At 33.4% G+C, this 19966-nt stretch overlaps 1 protein-coding gene across 10 annotated transcripts in view; it reads left to right on the top strand.

Annotated features, from left to right (window-relative positions):
* ABI1 (abl interactor 1) overlaps nt 1–19966 on the top strand; it is a 90685-nt gene that overhangs the window by 24661 nt on the left and 46058 nt on the right. For all 10 annotated transcript variants that reach the window (XM_074266983.1, XM_074266981.1, XM_074266978.1 and 7 more), the window contains exon 2: nt 15347–15514. In XM_074266983.1, the coding sequence (XP_074123084.1) occupies nt 15347–15514 (168 nt within the window). The remainder of the gene's footprint in view (nt 1–15346; nt 15515–19966) is intronic.

The raw sequence follows: 19966 nt of genomic DNA, 5'->3' as shown, positions 1-19966 counted from the left end.
TTGCATTCCTCATCTATTCCTCAGATGAGGAGATAATTTATTTCCTGAATTAGGAGCGGCTTGAGCAAATGCATAGAAGTTAGAATTAGCATGTTTGAGGAACAGTGGTGGTTGTTTCACTGGAACACTTACTTGAAATGAAGCAAAGACTGGGACCTAGATTAAGGGGTAGTGATGTTTAAATGCCAGGTTAGGAAATTAATATTTCCAAGGGAGTAGGAGTTACTATTAATTTTTGAGCAGAGTGATTATATGGTCAGACCTTTAAGTAATGAACATTACTTAAGTAATTAAGTGAAGGGGAAAGACTACCAATGAGACATATAATAGAAGACTCATAAGATGAGAATTTGAACTAGGGAAGTGCCACTAACTGAAGGGAAAGGGAAGGGTTAAATGAAAGAGATGTTGTAGAAGTAGAATCAACAAAATTTGGTAATTGAGTGGATATGGGATAATGGAGAGCAAAGAGTGAAAGAATCAAAGAAACCTCTGCGTTTTTGAGTCTAGGAGGATGGTGACACTATTGAAATCCATGCAGAGAAGATACATTTATAATTTGGGTAGAGGTAATAATTGAACTCAGGGAAGCAAATAGAATCAGTTAGCTTTACCAAAACTTAGGCAGAAGAGAAGATAAAGCTCAGGTTATTTTATTTCAGTTTTTGAAGTAAAAATGATCTAATTCACAACAGTAAAAAAAAAAAAAAAAAACTTTTTCCAGTTTATTTTCTCTGATTATTGCCTCACTTTGTATTAGCAATGAGATGATCATTAAATTTATTTCTATTAAATAAAATATTTATTATCATATTTTTACTTTCCTTTGCCCATCTTTGCACTGGGGGGGAAAAGTATTATAGAGTGTATTGATTTAGCTTGGGATCAGGGGAAGCCTTATCAAGTTCTTTGGAGAATTTACCTCCTCATTTCTTTTTTCTTGTTTTTTAATAAGGTAGGTATAAAAAAAAAAAGCTGGGAAAGAAGTTTCGGACTAGACTGTGCTGGGCTTTAAATATCAAATAGGAGTTTGTTTTTTGTACTGGAATTATTTCCATAGCAGTGATAATTAAACCTTTGAGATACTGAGGAAGTAATAGAAGAAGATGAAGCAGATTAATTTATTTTTATATATGTATAGCTTTTGCACAGCAAAAAGTAGTGCACTATCAGCCATAAGAATGAGGCTTTTTTGCATGCAACACTTCCGAGCAATCTTGGCATTCAAAATTTATAAGGAACTGGCATAGATTTATTAGTGTAAGAGCCATTTTCTTTTTGCTAAGTGGTGAAAGGATATGAACAGGCAGTTCTGGAAAGAAGATACACAATACCTGTCACGTGAAAAAATTTTCCTAATATGTAACATATTAACACAACTCTGAAATTCCATCTGACTTCCATCAAATTGACAAAAGTAAAAACTGACAAAGTTCAGTGTTCCTAGGTTTTAGTAAACAGGGATGCTCTTTCATATACTGAAATTATAGATTAGTCTAAACCTTTTTGGTAAGAAATGTAAAATTAAGAAGGAAATTATGAAAATGTGGTTACATTTTAAAGCTCAGTGATCCCACTCCTGGTGCTATTAGGCTCTCAAGGAGGTTAGTGACAGGACAAAAAGATTTATCTGTATCATAATATTTCTAGGGATACTCTTAGTATCTTGGAACAAACTAAATATCCATAATTTTCAAATAGTTGAAAAAATTAAGTGTATAAATATAAATGAGCTGGAATATGAACTCAAAGAAAATCAAGTGATACAGATTAAATGATGAAAGAAAGCAGAACTAAAAGAACATTTCATGTATATATTGATATACTTATGTAGCAAAAGACTGCAATAATAGAAAATTCACATCAAATACTCAGGATACAAGATTAAAAAAGGATTAGGGACATAATGACAATTTGAAATTAGTGCATGTATTCATTGAAGTGGAATTAACAATATGTAAATAAGAAAAGTTAAAGACTTGACATCATTTAAAAGTCTGTTTTTATTCCAATTTACATGTTGTTTCTTCTATTTTCTTATATCCTTGTTGATCTTTGAATACTTTTACTTTTCAATATAAGTAAATATATAATATCTATTTTTAAAAAAATGTTAAATAGCTGGCAGCAAAGTCTTTGTGGCAGGACAGAAAAGATAGGGCCTTTCTGAGCACTTTTACACATTCTTTCCTTTTTTCTTTGTCTTGACCATTTGGGGATGAGTATATAGATCTGCAGGAGCTCAAGTTATCAACCCTTCTAACCTTATGTTCTGGAAATCAGGAAAACTAACAGTGTCTTTTTAATTAGCTGCATAATCCCAGATATTGAGTCTAGGTTGATTGTGGCTATGACAAAGGCGGGCCTAAGTGATTCTGCCATCTATAGCTGGCAAGTGATAGAATTGTAACTTGTTGTTTTTTAAAAATTAGAGGCTAGTGTTCTTTCTGCTGCCCTAGCTTCCTCTCTCTTAAAGATAATATTCCCCCACCCCCAATTACATGTTAAGACAATTTTTAATGTTCATTTTGAAAAAAACATTTTGAGTTCAAAATTCTCTCTATGTTCCCTTCCCTTGGAGAGTAAGTAGTTTGATATTGGCCTACTCTTATTAAAATAACATTGGATATAGAAAGATTTCCTTCGCCATTTACATTTGAACAACTACAGCCTCTCCAAGGAAGGATTGGATTGATTCATCCAGGTTTGCAATGCCCAGCCCATCCTTGATACTTCACTTGACCTTTCCTTTGTATCCATTTAAAAGTGATTTTATCTCTATAACATATCTTATCTTTCTCTTCTTATATGACTATTATTCTAATTCAGGCTCTCATCACCTCTAAAATCAGTAATTATATAGAAAAATTAGTGCTTTGGAATGGGGAGAGGATAGAATGAGACCAATTAGGATGCTGTTGCAATAGGTCAGGCAATAAGTAATGAGGGTGGTGGTCATGAGACTGGTTTGGCAACAGATTAGATACATGGGGTGAGGCAAAAATGAAGAGGATGACACTACTGTTGGGAATCTGATCACTAGAAGGATAACAGATTAGATGCATGGGGTGAGGCAAAAATGAAGATGACACTACTGTTGGGAATCTGATTGCTAGAAGGATTACCATCTGTTTTTCTTGCTAAACTTATTTGCTTGGTATTCTGTCTCATCCATGTCTGGAATGCAGTATCTCATGTCACCATTTTAGAATCCCAAGGATCTTTCAAAATTTAGTTCTAGCACCACTTTTTATATAAGATTATTTTAATCTCCCTAGGTTGCTGGTGCCTCCTCAATAACTTGCAATTACTTTTAATGTAGTTTTATTTTTTTAATCTGCTTAGATGTATACATATTTTTTCTTTCAATAGAATGTAAACCTTTTGAGAGCAGGAACAATTCTTTTTTTTTTTTTTTTTTTCTTGCCATTAGCATGGTGCTTAGAGCATAGTAGGTACTTGATTGATCAAATTTTTTTTTTTGGGGGGTGGGGAATCTAAAAGAAATAAACAGTGCCATTCTGGCCTTCTCCCTCTACCTAACCTCCAAAGCTTGAAATCTGTCAGTAAAGAAAAAATGTTTAATTCTACAGTTTAAAGATAAAAGCTTAAAATACAAATGGTCTAACATGTTGATTCAAACTTTCACATGTAATTAGTAAGTGTCAGTGACTAAAAAGTGACTATATATGAGCTGAACTTTAGGGTACTGAAATATATGTAGCCTAGTGGGGGTGGGATACAGAGTGACCTGTGCAGAAGGAGGTCTAGGAAAAGAATTCATTTTGGCTGAGGTTCAATTTGGTTTATTCTATCTGAATATGACAAAACTCTTTTAAAAGATACTATTATTCATCAGTCTAAAAAAGCTTTTAAAAATTTATGAAGTTTGAAAAGTTTTTGCTTGTTTTTAAGTATTTTAGGTTTATAAAGGAGTTTTGTTTCCAGAATATTTGTTGAGTTACCACTATACTGACCTATTTCTCATACTGTGGGATACAAAAGAAGAATAAGAATTTGGTTCCTGTGTCTAATTTAGTTCAGTAAATACTTAAGAGCATTTGTGTGAACATATTTGCAAAGATAGAATTCCTGCCTTTCTGGTATTATACTACATAGGTTGTATAACTAATCCAAAATATACCATGATAGGTGCATAAAAGAAAATAAGAGCCAGTACAAAATAGTCCTTGGGCTTTTGAATTTGAGCTTGTTCTTGAAGGATGGATTAGGATTTGAATTGAAAAAGTTTTGGGTAGATTTATTCTAAGGATAGGTTGTAGGCAAAGACCATTGAAGTGTTTTGAACAGAGAAGTGATTTGATCAATCAGATCTTTATAGAGGGAAGATTAATCTGGCGGATGAGGGATGAGGACAATGTGATTATGGAATAGAAGAGAAAAAGATTATATTTTTGCATACTGGTTTGAGAAACTTATATGTTTTGAGACTGGTAGAAAAAAGATGTTGGAGGTAGAGAGAATTTCTGAGTTAGAACACATAGTACTTGGTAATTGGTTGGATGTTAATAGTAAAGGAAGAGGCTGTCACGGATGACATCAAGCTTTTTAACATTCAAAGTTGTGTAAATAGTGGTGAAATTGGGCAGAAGTAAAGAAGCTAGGGCAAAGATAAATGGGGATTATAGATATATGGATTTCAACATGTGTTTTGAATTGAGGGTTTATATTGCGGGACAAGGTTTGGCTTTGAAATAATTGGGAGAGGTATAAATAGAAAAGTGATAATTGAATTACTTCTTAGGTAGTTATTGTTTCTATTGTATCTCCATTTGGGATTTTCTTGGCAAAGATACCACAGTGGTTTGCTTTCTCCCCCCCCTCTCTTCCTCCCCTCCCCCCCCCCCCCCCCCCCCGCCCTTTTCTTTTTAAACTCTAGCTCATTTTATAGATAAGGAATCACAGCTAGTATGCATCTGAGGCTAGATATGTACTCAGAAAGGTTGAGTCTTCTTGACTCCCAGCACTCTTACCACACTGTAGGTTATAAGTACATACTATTGAACTTGCCAAAGAAGAGAGTTTAGAAGTGGGACCATTGGAGTCTCTCCCCGAGTAGGCCATTATGACAAGACATTGAACCAAACCTCTTTTCTAGAGATCTAAATGGCATGATAGAGGTATTTATTCATTCATACTTTTCTACGTAAAATCAAGAGTAGTTTTAGGAGAAAAAACCCTCATACTACAAACTTTTTATATTTGGGGAGGAAAATACTGGATATGAACTCAAGAAAACTGAATCATGTCTACAAATACTTATTAAGCACTTAATGTATTGTAGGCATGGTGGTAAGTGCTAGGGAAACATGTTGGTAAAATAGACAACTCTATTTTGGAAGAGCTTATACTATAATGAAATAAAACAACACATAAAAGGAATGAAAAAGAATGGGGGAATGGAAGACATCTAATACCCATGAGAACATGGTGGCAAAGTCCAGAGAATGAAGGACGGCCTATTTGGGCCATTCCTTCAAATGAAGGCTGCAGAAGGAACTCAGTAGTGGAAGAAGCGGAGGATTTTGTGGGAAGAAGAAGGCAGCTGGAAGCTCAGTGGCAGAAGTCTAAGAGCGCTAGGGAAATATTTCAGTTAATCTAATTATATCTTAAAACTAGAAATAAATGTTTTGCATTACACATCAAACAAGCATGTAAAAAATTGCCAAAGGATTTCCCCAGCCCTATATGCCTAAACACTGTGATTGAACACGCATATATGTTGTATGTTATTTGGATCTAACATACAGATATCTAATTATAATTGAATAATTATATTCAATCTGAATTGTGAACTATAATTGTAGGTATTATCCAATTTGAATTATTGAGTTGAATTTTCAAGAGAATTTCAACTCCCAGAAGAAAGGAAAACTCCTATTTTGGAAAGAATGGTTAAATGAAAGAGCATTTATGCCTGTCTATGACCATGGGTACATAACTAAAGGCTTCCTTTATCTGGAAACTTTTGCTACAATGAATTTACTGAAAGGAATTTTGTTAAAGTTCAGGTAAATTTTTATAATTTATTTTCTAGTTCGTGTCCTTGATAGTCCTTCCCTGAATAGTAATTTATTTCGGTGACTCTGCTTGTACTATGAATAATATATATGCTGCACTTAGTGTACATAATGCTTTTCTTCACCCATAAAAATTAATCAATAATACATGCCAGACTTTGTATCTAAACATGGTGGTAAGGCATTGGTTAAAGTTAGATTAGATTTTTTTTTTTTAAACCTTGGGAGTAAAAAGTGCTAGAAGAAATTTAAAGAAATCTTGAACAATTTTTCAGTGGTCCTGGATCCCATGGTTTGACCTGATATGAAGCCTTACTTGTATCATAGATCTTTTATCCCTGATAAAATAGACCGGTGTGGCAGATTCCCCAAGTGACCAGAGCAGTTTGAGAATTATTTGACCAAGCTTTGGTTTAGAGTATATCAGAGATCAGTCACTGCTTTTTTCTGTATGGCTTTTGAGTTAAAATAGTTATTTATGTTATTAGTGAACCATATTTGGCTTGCTGGCCAATAGTTTGCTAACCTTTGCTTTAGATGAGTATTATCAAATAAGTAGTTTTGTAAACTTAGCCCATTATTTATTATCTTCACATCTCACTTAACTGGAGACAAAAATCAGCTAATGAGGGCACAGCTTTTAAATTTACTTTAAAGCTAGGATATGTTCTCACTTTTTCTTTTAGTGAATGTTCTATAAATATAACATTTTGAGTGCCACTGTGTAGAAATTAAGTTTATTGTAATTGTGTTGTTTTTTGTAGCAAGTGAATCTGTTCCCAGTCCTCTACTATTATAAGTTGCCATTCTCACTAAAATGGAATAAAAAAACAGATATGTTGTGGTTAAATGGATGCATCAGCCTAATATTTTCTTCATAGGCAAGTAAAAAGAGTGGGTTTCATCCTCTTCTCAGACAAGATCACTTCCTGTGACACTTGATTTGCTTTTGGATAATCATACAATAATAAATGATCATAATAAATCACAATAATAAATAAATAAATAATAAACAATAGATCACCATGAAGAGAAGTAGATCATAAAAATGAAGTACATTTAATGATGAACTGGATGAAATCTTCTAAAATAATGCTTAGTGACTTGAGTATTAAGGTGGGCATAGAGGAACATTGTAATAGAGCATGGAAAATCTTAATTCACAAATTTCTTATCTTTATGTATATGTAATCCTATATGAAGATACCGGACATGGAAAATACTCAGCAACATTACTTAGCATGAAAATGACTGCTTTTTAATGGAAGATTACTTTGCCAGTGTTGTGGTATGAATTTGGGGCAATCTCAGAAGACACTAAGATTCAGGAGGACTTGAAAGGCTTCTTGTAAAAGATGAGAGTTCAGCTGAGAACTTGAAGGAAAGTTAGGGGTTCCATATAAAAGGAACAACCAGTGAAGATACTTAAGAGTGTTGGGACACAGTATAATATACAAGAAAAAATAGGGAAGTCAGAGTATAGGGAGCAGAGTAATGTAGAAAATTGGAAAAAAGTAGGAAGGAGCCAGGTAATGAAGCAGTTTAATAGCCAAACAGGATATTATATTTGATCCTGGAGACAGGGAATTATGAACATATACCTAGAAAAGGAGGTGGGCTAGGCATGTAATAAAAGTAAAAGAAAATTTATTTACAGCTCTAGTTTTATATTACTATGCTCAGGGTTATTTGAAAACAACATTTTAAAAAATCCAATAACCCTAGAGTAAAGCTTCTGACTATTGCACAAAGCTTCTTTAGAGAAATTGGGGAGAAGATAAAGACAATTTGAAACATGAAAGGATTGTGAGCTTCATATATTGAAGAGATATTATATTTATTACATTAAGTATAGTAGCAAGTATTTAGACATTACCTAGATTGGTAATTTGTCAGTACAAGTTTTCTTTTATATTTAAAAAAATTGGGGGCAGCTAGTTGGTGTAGTGGATAGAGCACCAACCCTGAAGTTAGGAGGACCTGAGTTCAAATATGGTCTCAGATGCTTCACACTTCCTAGTCATGTGACCCTGGGCAAGTCACTTAACCCCAATTGCCTCAGCAAAAAAAAAAAAAAAAAAAAAAAAAAAAAATTTAGAGGAAAATATATTACTGTTGTATATTGCAAACTAAGATAAAAACAACTTTAAAAAAGTAATTGTATATAGCATGTCATGTAGGTCAGTCTTGTAAAGTACAAGTAAAAAAATATACTTTTAAAAATAATTAATAGGGAGCAGCTACTTAGCACAGTGGATAGATAGAGCACCAGAACATCAGCCCCTGAAGTCAGGAGGATGGACATAAGTTCAAATCGGGCCTCAGACATTTAACACGTCCTAACTGTATGACCCTGAGAAAGTCACTAAACCCCAATTGCCTCAAAAAGTAAAAAGGAAAAAAGGACCAATGTTTAAAATAACTAATAGTTTTTGACATTTGTAAATTTAAATGAGGGATTCCTTTATTTTCTTTTGATTTTTTTAACATCTGCAATTTTTGCCTTTTCATTATTGTTAAATTTTTTTTGGTGACTCTTGTGATAAACCCAAAATTGTTTTTAAATAGCAACAAAAGAAATATTTTTATAATGGCATAATTATAAGCTTGACAAATTACAAAGAGGTAAAACTTGAACAAGTTGGATAAACTGGATCAGACTTTAAATTTTAGCGACTCCATGGCTACACATAAACTCAACCATTAAATATCCTTGACTGAACACTTACTATAGATGGGGAAGGAAAATAAAGAATCCAAATTTGACACATAAGAGATTTCATAAATATATGGCTATTATTAAATGGAATTAAAATAGGTATTTGTCATTCAAGACAAATCCATTAGTAGATTCTAAGTAGTAACTTTGTGATTCTCATATTTTGAAATTTGGGGAATGTGGTATGATGAAAAACTATCTTTAAGGTACTGTGAATCATGAAGATGGCAGGTGAAACATTATCCTTCATCTGTTGATATTTTGCCTTTCTTACTGGCTTGTGTCAGAAAATAATTATCCTTGCTTTCCTTTCAACTTCATTAATTTTCTTGATCTGAAGGACAAAATAGGTTTTGATATATTAAATACATGTTTTAAGATCTTGAATTTAGATCTGAGAGGTCAGTTAGTCCAAGTTCTTCATTGTTATCTCCCAGTTTTATCTCTCTGTTCAGGTGATTCTTAGTTCCATATCCAGCCCCAGTTTTTCTCCTGAATTTTTGTATCACCAACTTTATCTGTCAGCTGCACATTTCAGACTGAATGTCCTGGCAATATCTCAAACTCAACATGTTCAAAATAGAACTCATTATTCTCACTCCCAAAATCTTCTTCCAAACCTCCCTATTTCATTCAGAGGTACCACCATTTTTCTGTTCTCCTAGATTTGTAACTTTGGTATTATCCTTGAATCCTTCTGACTTTCCCTAATCCCAGATATTCAGGCATTTGTTAAATCTTGCCTTCTCCTTCCATTTCACAAAGCCAGCACTTTAATTCTGAGTCTGTGACTATCCAAATGTAATGGCTCGGAATTAGCATTGTCCTATACTTAGCCATATCTGCTTATCTGGATCTTTACTTTTTGTTTTAGTTTCCTCACCTGCAAAGTGCCTTCTGCCTCTTAAATCTATGGTTCTAGACTTTTTTTCTGGCAAAATTAGGAAGTTCAGGAATAGGGCAAGGAGGACTGGGAGCAGAATCATTAAATTTGAACTTTGGAAGGAATCTTGGTGATCATCTAGTCCAACCTGTATAGGTATAGTGTCAACCTGTTTAGTTTTGGAACTCCAATGAGGGGAGGGAAGGCTTCAGATAGCCTAAAGCTCCCAGTATAAGCAATGTTTAGGCTATCTGGATCATTTGTAGACCCTGAGATTCACTGTAATAATATATATTTAGAAAATAGACACATCTCCCTTTTCCTTTCTTTGTCAAGTGGATGAATATACCCAAATAGGTCTCTCACAGAGAGGAAATACTGCCTTTTAGATAATACTGCTGAACTTAATTATGTTTTATTGTTGAAATGGATAGATAAGCTATTTTTGGAGTCAGGAAGAACTGGATTCATGTGTTGCCTTTTGATGAATCCTAGTTGTATAACTGGGCAAGTCACTTCTTAGAATTGTAGGCAACTTTTTTAAGACTGAGCTGCAAATACCCAAAGTTCCTTATCTAAGAATTCTCTGAAACAATGAAAAATTGAGTACAGTCTCTCTTCTAGCTCTAACTCTAACCTAAGCCTAACTCAAAGGTATTTGGAGAATTTTAAGGTGAGATTTTTTTTTTTTCTCTTCCTCTTCACTAAAATGTAAATATTTTTCACCCCAGATACAATGTGTGCCATTTCTTTTTAAGTTTTATTCAAATGAACTATAATTTAAATAAATCTTTGTTTCAAGAAAAAGGTTAGAGAGGTTTTCTCCTTTCTGTACTTACTTCAACTAGATTTCTCAGTGCTGCTTTCTTATGGTAATTTATAAAAGATTCCTGTGATGTTTTTTATTTTTTTTAAATGCATGCAAAGATAGTTTTCAACATTCACCTTTGCAAAACCTTGTGTTCCAAATTTTTCTTCCTCTCCATTCTCTTCTCAAACCTTAAGCAAGCAAGCCAATATAGATGAAAGGAAATACATTTTTGAAAATTATTAAACTATTAAAACAAATAAAAAATCCAACTTTATGGATCCTGAGATAACCTCTTGAGTTGGCGGCAACTAGTTAGTGAAATGGATAGAGCACCAGATATAATTAGGAAGAACTGAGTTCACTTGAGCCCCCAGACACTTAGCTGTATAATCTTGCATAAATTTTTTAATCCCTCTCTGCTTCAGTTAGCACTATGTCTTAAGAGTTGTTGTGAAGATCATGTGAGATATTTGTACTATACCTATCACATGCCTGACATGTAGTAGGTGCTTAATAAATGCTTGTTTCTTTATGTTTAAGCGGGTTAGGTAGATTTTCATAAAATTACAGAATCAGAATTTTATTGATGCTCCAAATGCAGCTGAACATAGACTTTTTTAAAGTTTAGAAATAAAGTTTTTTTTTCCTACCATATACATTTGTTACTATTATATTATATTATATTATATTATATTATATTATATTATATTATATTATATTATATTATATTATATTATATTATATTATATTATATGCACAACATTGTACCCAGTAGAGTTTCTGTTTTCAGAGAAAGAGTTTCTGTTTTCAGAGAAGGCTTCATGAAGACATAGTGACTTAGGTGATCCTGAAAGGAAAGATACAGAGGCAGAGATGAAAAAGGAGTAATGGGGATCATCTTAAATGCTATTTTCTTAAGGTTGAAACTTCTGGAATGGACAGGAATGAAGACTTGGACTTTTTTTCACACAGCTTCTAAAGTGACTTTTCTAAAGTGCCAAACATTACTATTGTAATGTTACTGTTCAGGGATTACTAACCCTTTTCTCTAGGACCTAATAATAATAATAATAATAATAATAATAATAATGGCTAACATTCATATAGCACTTACTATGTGCCAGAAACCATGCTAAGTGTTTTACATTTGTTATCTCATGTGATCTTTACAATAATTCTGAGAAATAGGTGTTGTTATCCCTGTTTTACAGTTGAGAAAACTGTGGTAAATAGCGGTTAAGTGAACTGCCCAAGGTCATACAGCTATCAAGTATCTGAGGACAGATTCATATGGTTTGAGGTAACAAACCTGTTTTCCTAAAGCAATAATTAAGTTGCTGGAAATAGAGAATTTAAGTCAGTTTATACGTAGGGGTAGGGTAGGGATAAGGGGAGTAGATAGAAGAAGTAGAGTAACAGAGTAGAGCCTTAAATTTCAGACAGACCGCTAAACATTGAAGGATTTAGAGAGTAGACAGACAAAACTGACTGTCTAAAATGAATAATGTTTGTTAGTAGCATGTGCAAGAGGGAAGACTGGAAAGGAAACATCTGCTAATCTGCTACAGTTGTTCAGAAAGTAGTAAGGAGGGTCTGTACTATACCAGATGGTAGCAGTGGGACTAGAAAAAAGCAAAGGCTGTGAGAAATTGTCAAGATAGAATCTGAAATTATTTGCAGAAGAAGCAACACAAATATGTATATATTGGTAAAAAATAGATACCTGATAGAAAGCACTTTGTTAACTATGGGAGATGTTGGTAGCGAGGGGAACCAGGAAAGGCTCTGTATAGGGGAGGGGATTTGAACTTAATCTTTATTTACTTATTTTATTAAAACTTTTTAATTTTCAAAAAAGATATGCATGGATAATTTTTCAACATTATTGACCTTGTGTTCCAATTTTTTCTTCCTCCTCTCCCTACCCTTTCCCCTAGATAGCTAGTAATCCAATATATATTAAACATGGTAAAAAATATGTTAAATCCAATATATGCATGCATATTTATACAATTTTCTTGTACAAGAAAAATCAAATCAGCAAGGGAAAAAAATGAAAAAGAAAATAAAATTCAAGCGAACAATGACAAAAAGAGTGAAAATGCTATATTGTGAACCACATTCAGTTCCCACAGTCCTCTCTCTAGTTGTAGATGGCTTTCTTCATCACTGAACAATTGGAACTGGTTTGAATCATTTCATTGTTGAAGAAAGCCATATCCATCAGAATTAATCATTGTATTAATCTTCTTGTTGCTGTATAAAATGATCTCCTGGTTCTGTGAGTGAAAAGTGAGGGGGTGATAATGGGCACTCCAGGCATGGAATAAAAACAGAAGATATGAAATGATACTGTGTGTTAAGCAGTAGTAAGTAACTTAAGGTGATCATGCTGATTTGACATGAAAGGTGAGTGAGAAAGTTAAGAAAGTTAGACTGGGTACAGATTGGAAAAGTGTCAAACAGAAGAGTTCATATTTTAATCTAGAGGAACAAGGCGGGCATTGCAGTGTGGAGGGCCAAAAGTTTGCTGTGGTCAGACATGAGTTCTAGGTTTATCACTTTGGAAGCTGGGTGGAAGATGGAGTTTAGAGAGGGCTGAGATAAGCTGGGAGGCTGATAAGGAGATAGGAGAATCGGCCAAGCTTAGAACCCTCCTAGAAGTTTACTTTTGATCTTAATAATTTGAAGGAAAGATAATGTCAGTGGAAAACTTTTCTTTTTGTTTTTGGACAAGGGAAGATCTGCATGTGTGCACAGGCATCATGCAAGGAGCTAGGAGAAGGATATAATGAATCTTGAAGAGAGTTCTGTAGAACAAGGAGAGGTTTAGGGTCAAGGGCGCTAGTGGAAGAAAAGGCAAAATTATCTTCGGTAATGAATGAATTGAAATAAAACTAATCCAAGCTATAATTGGAGGAAAATGACGCAGAAAATGGGCTCTAGAATTCACCATTCTCTGACATGGTGACTCAATATGTTCCTACAAAGAAATGGCAGATTTTTTTTTCCCTAGTTCTCTCTCTGGATGCAGATAGTATTTTTTATTCAAGTTTATTGGGATTGCCTTGGATCATTGAACCAAGAAGAACCAAGTCTTTAATAGTTGATCATCACAGAGTTTTGCTGTTACTGTGCACACTGTATACTTGTTTGTGTAAATTTTTTCATGCCTTTCTAAAATCAGCTTTTTATATAGAACAATAATATTCTATTGCTTTCATATACTATGTAACTTATTCAGCCATTTCCCAATTGATGGGCATCTTTCCAATTCTTTAGCAGGTATATCATTGACCATTTCTTTAAAAAGCTTTCATTTTAGCCTTTGTCCAGTTTGGCTGGACTCATTTTATTTAGTCCATTATTGACTTATGTGCCTTACTGCTATTTGAAACTTGCTTCCTTTTTGCACAATATATATTATCTTCATTTTTGCCTTCTAACTAAAATATACTTGAAGCTCATTTATGGCAGTGAATGTATTTAATAGTTTGTGACAGTAGCACACAGGTGGCTGGTACAGTGAAATGCATGGTTTAGAGGCCTAGTGAATTTGTTGAATTAAGTTATATGATTAACCTTTGACTGTGTGTGGTAGTTTGGCATTTATTTTCCTTTGTCTCCTCTAAAGGTATTGTTTGAACTATGACTGATGTTTGTACCTAACTGAAGTCTTTTAGAGATAGCCTTCTACTGCTTTTTTTCCCTATTTATAAAATATTTTACTTTTCCCTATTATATGTAAAAACAATTTTTAACATTTACTTTTGAAAAAAAATTTGTTTCAAATTATTCTTTTTAACCATTCCTTCTCCCAACCCTTAGATGGTAAACAATTTTATGTAGTTATACATATGCAATCATGTAAGACATTTCTATATTAGTCATGTAAAAGGAAATGCAGATCAAGAAAGAAGATTTTAAAAGTTTGTTTGCAACCTTTTATTAGGAAGTACTCAAAATGTTTTGCGGAGGGAAAACAGAACTCTAAAACTGAAACAAAGTACAGAAGCTTAGTTCTTTAGAATGTTTTTGCTTCCTTGTTTCTCCTCTACTACCTGGCAAGTTTACAGGATTTTCCTAGCCCATTAACTACTAGTAAGGGACTGCTGGGAGGAATTATGATGTCAATCAACTAGGAAATTTTTTTTTTTAATCAACAAGGATTTTATTTTTACAATGTATGTTTGAATTAATTCCTTATGTCTTAGATAGCATACATTTATTAGAACTTTATGCAGATATTTTTTCTTCAGTTAAATATTTCCCTTGTAATTTTAACTGCATTAATTTTGTTTGTGAAATTTTATATATATATATATATATATATTGAGATGGCTTTTAAAGATAGTAGGAAATTTTAATTGTGGGGGCATGATTTTCCTGTCTTAGTTCTGGATACTGTGATTTCACTATAAAGGTGAAGGAAAAACTAAGGGCAGATAATTTTGGACAGAGTTGTGGAACCTTATAAAGAAGTATGTAGAGTAGTGCTTTCAAACTCAAATGGGTTACTAATCTGTACATGAGAATCTTTGTGGGACACATTGATGTACTATCAAAGTGTAATGTGTATTTTATTATGTTTTTTGATTTTTAAAAAAATGTTTCTCATTTACATTTTAATCTAGTTTAAACTGTATTTGGGATTGTTGTGGGCAACACATTTTATACTTGTGATTCAGAGACCCATTTCAGAAGACGAAGGTTATTGTTACCAAAATATAAATTTTGTTTTATTGCTGATGTGCTTTTTTGGGCCAGTAATTATGGTTTTTTTCAGCGTAATTAGATGTACAATTTTGCTTCCCTGTAGTATTTATTAAATTGTTTTGTTGTTGTTAACATTTTTTTTTTTTTTGTTTTGTTTTGTTTTGTTAATGTTTCAGGCTCCAGATAAAAGGAAAGCACTAGAAGAGACCAAAGCCTACACCACCCAGTCCTTAGCTAGTGTTGCTTATCAGATAAATGCATTGGCCAACAATGTGCTCCAACTACTGGACATCCAAGCCTCTCAGCTTAGGAGAATGGAGTCTTCCATCAACCATATCTCCCAGGTAATAACAACAACAAAAAAAGAGTTAGGTTTCTCTTTAGTCAATTACAAAGCTTTAAAGGGTGAAGAATTTGGAAAATAAATTGCTAGTTCTGTTAATTGTCTGTAAACTGTTGAAAAACCATTCTGAGCTTGTTTTATATTCTATAAATCTTTCATGAAAGATTATTGTGAATAAGCAATAATGAAATCTCAGAATATATTAATTGAAGAATGATACCTGGAGTGAGAAAGGCAGTAATCTCATATTCTGTAGTGGTTAAAATATACCTTGAGTATCTTACCACTTTTGTAATTTTATTTTGTTAATAGTTAAAAATTTTTATCTTGGAATCAGAAGTAGCCATAATATTCATATTTAGTTCATGCTTTTGGCATTTCTATTGAAATATTGATACAAATACACTGGAATCTTGGTATAGCATAGTTCATTAAATACTAGATACAGCTCAACAGACTTTGGCTACGAGGGCATCATGGTGCCTAACAAAAATATATATTTTTTTTGATGGATGCATAGTATCTTTAAAAATTTTTTTTTTATTTTGCTTTTTTGAAATCAGCATAATCAGTGTCTTTGTATCAATATTCATTGTTTTGGAAGTATATACCCTCTCTCCATCTTTGGAATTCAACCTTCTGTTATTAAAAAAAAAAAAAGCAAACTCCCCCCAAAATACCTAGTTAAGCAAAAGAAAGTGAGTGAGAGTGTGTGTGTGTGTGTGTGTGTGTGCGTGTGTGTGTGTCTGTCCCTCTGTCCCTGCTTGCGAGGGAAACTGTTGGCTGAAGGGAGTATTAGAAAACTACTTCATGCAAAAGATGGTAGTTGAGTTGCATCTTATAGGAAGAAAGGAACTTTGAAGAGCTAAAGAGAGTGTATTCCAAATGTTTTGGACAATATAAAGTCATGGAGATGAATGAATAAAGCCTAGAACTTACTATGGGCAGAATACTTTACTGAATGCTGGGGATACCAGCAGATAATATGTGGAAAATTTTAGCTGAAAGTTACATGGAAGCCCCAAGGCTTAGGGGAAGGCCAGGGTTAATGTCTCTTCTTTAGTGTCCACAAGTGTCCACAAGTGTTCCACTGGAAAAAATCATATCCATTTTTGATCTTGAACCTTTTCATATTGTCAAAGACTTTGGGAGTACCTGGTAACTGCTCCTGCAAAAACTACAGCCACAGTTACTAAAGAGATCCCAGCAAAGAAAGCTTACTCTGAATCTTTCCAAATGATGAGTTATTAATAATTATTTCTCTCAAATAAGGTGATTAAAGGCCTAATGGATAGATTTCACATTCATAGCTTGCAAAAGTCCTATGTGTCTCCTGTACTAGTTTAAATTGTACTGTTAAAATATTTAACAAAATTAACAAAAATACAATAGAACCATAGATTTTAATAAGATGGTTTTCTAAGTGAATATGGAACCTGCATAGCTACTTAGCCCATAGCTCCTTAGACTAGGGTTTGGATACCAGAGATGTTATAGAATTAGAAATGGAAAGATTTAGTAGCTGATAAGATATATATATGTAGGTGTATATATGTGAGGTTGGGGAAAGCTGAGAATAAAGCTGTTTGGAATTGGGAGCTGGAAAGCTAGCAATGTCTTTACTAACAATAGGGAAGTTTGGGACATGTTGAACATGAAATGTTTTTTGAACATTGAGTTTGAATCGTCCCATTACCTGGTGGTATTGTGGGAACTGAAGCCCAGAGTAGAGATAAGGTTTGAATATACAAATCTGTGCATCTTTTAAATTGAGATAGTTAAACCTGTGAGAGTGATAAGAATGAGCCAGGAACAGAACCTTGGAAGAGACCCACAATTGTGGGCTATGTTATGAGTAAGGAAGAACAGTCGGATGGGAAAGAAAGATAAGAACAGAGGAAAGATTTCTATTGCGTGGGTACTTGCTAGGCTTTTGGGGAGGTGGAACAGCCTGGGAGCAATTGATTTGGCAGTCTACTGTTGTTGAGGCTCCTCAGCCAGAGACTTAGCTGTGGAGATAGAGAGGACAAATGCTTATTGCCTGGCTCTCCTGGTTGTGAAAATTGAATTCAACCATCTGTGTGTAGGAGTAGATGAGACAGATAATGGCAATAAACTTAGGGTGAGGGGCCATAATACATCAGCAGCACAGGATTCAGGATCCAGGAGAGTTGTGACGGCAAACTCTGACATAGTGTTAAGAGAGGAAAGCGAAATCAGAGGTCAGGTTTTCAAAGTATCTTATGAAGATTATGTGCTTTTCTATTTTTTTTTTAAATGATGCTTTCTTCACAATCATTTTCTGATATATTCTATTACTGATCTCTTAAAAAAGAAAAACCAACAAAGCCACTTAGTACAATGAAAAGTCCACTGACTCTGGTGTTAGGGCACCTGGCTCCTCCTCAGTATAAAATGAAGGGATTGACCTCGATGGCCTCTGACATCCCTTCTAATTCTTGATCTGTGATCCTGAACCAACCAGGTCAAATTGTATGCAAAATATTGTTCAAATCTTGGGCCTTTGCCTACCTTTTGAGAGAATGATGTCCTTTGGGACTGTAGTTTATGTTAATGTCTACTTTTTTCTCTATTGTATTTTATTTTTCCAATTATATGTAAAGATAATTTTCACTATTCATTTTTATAAGATTTTGAGTTCCAAAATTTTCCTCCCTCCTTCCTTTAACCTCTTCCTTTCCCAAGACACCATATATTAGTCTGATTTATTATACAGCAACATATTTTCACATTTGATTTATTGTGAAAGAGAATTTAGAACAAAAGAGAAAAAGCAAAAAAAGAAAAAACAAATAAAAAAAAAGTTGAAAATAGTATGTGTTAATCCTCTATAATTCTCTCTCTGGATTCAGATGGCATTTTCCATTTGGAACACTGTATTGCTGAGAAAAGCTAGGTCTATCATGGTTGATCATCACACTCTTGCTGTTACTGTGTACAATGTTCTCTTGATTTTGCTCATGTCACTTAGCATCAGTTCCTGTAAGTCTTTCCAAACTTTTCTGAAATCAGCCTGCTCATCATTTCTTTTACATTTCATTACATTCATGCACCATAACTTACTCAGAAAAAAGCCACTTAATACCATCTTTTCCTACTTATTAAACTGCATTTTGCTTTTATAAACATAGTTTTGTTGTTGCTGTTTTTTTTAAATATGGAAGAATTATACATTCTTTGAAGAAGATAAATGGCATAGAAGAATTTTTATATATCTTATTTCTTTCCAGATAGTCTAATTTAACTTGTCTGAAAAATATGCAACTACTCTTACTGATTATGAAGTTCCATTGGAGGTTTGTCTTTAAGGCTTTGTATTGACTCTTATAAGTTTTTTGTTATGACTTCCTATTTATTAATTGATGATTCCCTAGTAATTTCTGTTACAAAAGATTTACTTGGTTGTAGATTTTTGATCTTTTGTTAATAATTTATTGAAAACTTTTTCTTTTGCACCCACAAATCTGTTTCATTTTAGTCTTAAAATTTCAGTAGACGTGTTTCATATTAGTCTACAGAAACTTATGGAAAAAACTTTCTACAGCTTTCTTTAGTTTTTAAAAAATTTTAACAGACATATAAAAAACATTTCTACACATGCTAGAACAGGAAAATAATTTTATATGAAACTCTGAATCTCTGTTAATTTACAGCCTTTTAAAAATATATATAAATTAAATATGCTAATTTCAAAGTTGTCTTGTTTTTCCTGTTTTCATGAGAATTTTCTTTTTTTCTGTACGTACAAAAATGCTTTCAGAATCCTTTTTATGGGGGATGGGAAACAGATAATAACTATTTTACTTTCTCAAATACTACCCTTTCTACACATAAAAAAAGAAAAAAAACATTTTAGCAAATAAGTATTGTCAAACAAAATAATCTATATATTTGCCATATCTAAGAATGTATCATTGTTATTTTAGGCTGGACTCGATTGGTCATCTGTCATTTGCCCCAAAAGACTTCTTGCTATTAACTTTTCCCAATTAAAGCCTTCAGAACAGAAACTTTCAATCACATGATCTTTGCTTTTATTACTTAGATCTCTCAATATTCTATAAGTACATTAATGTTTGAGGACTCATTTGTTTCTTCTCTCCTAGTACAGTGTTAGTTCTATTTCATCATCTAGCTCAGAGGGTGGGGAACCTCCTTTCTGCCAAGGGTCCTTTGGATATTTATAGCATCATTCGTGGATCATGCAAAACTGTCAACTTATAGAATTCAAGTTGTGGGAGATTGTTGTGCCTAGCTTTCAACTCATCATCTTCTACAGTTGCCTTAGCAACTGATTTCAAGGCGTGTAGGCCAGATGTTCCCCAATTATTTGAGTAAATTTACTTTTGTAGTCTTCTGGAAGAACCCTTTAGCATTCTGGAATTTCATACAGTCAGTCAGTGCACTGCCATCTGCACACAGGGGCATCTGT

Source organism: Sminthopsis crassicaudata, chromosome 5 (genome assembly GCF_048593235.1).
Source record: "Sminthopsis crassicaudata isolate SCR6 chromosome 5, ASM4859323v1, whole genome shotgun sequence".
Classification (NCBI taxonomy): Eukaryota; Metazoa; Chordata; class Mammalia; order Dasyuromorphia; family Dasyuridae; genus Sminthopsis; species Sminthopsis crassicaudata.
This window is presented reverse-complemented; position numbering and strand designations above follow the sequence as displayed.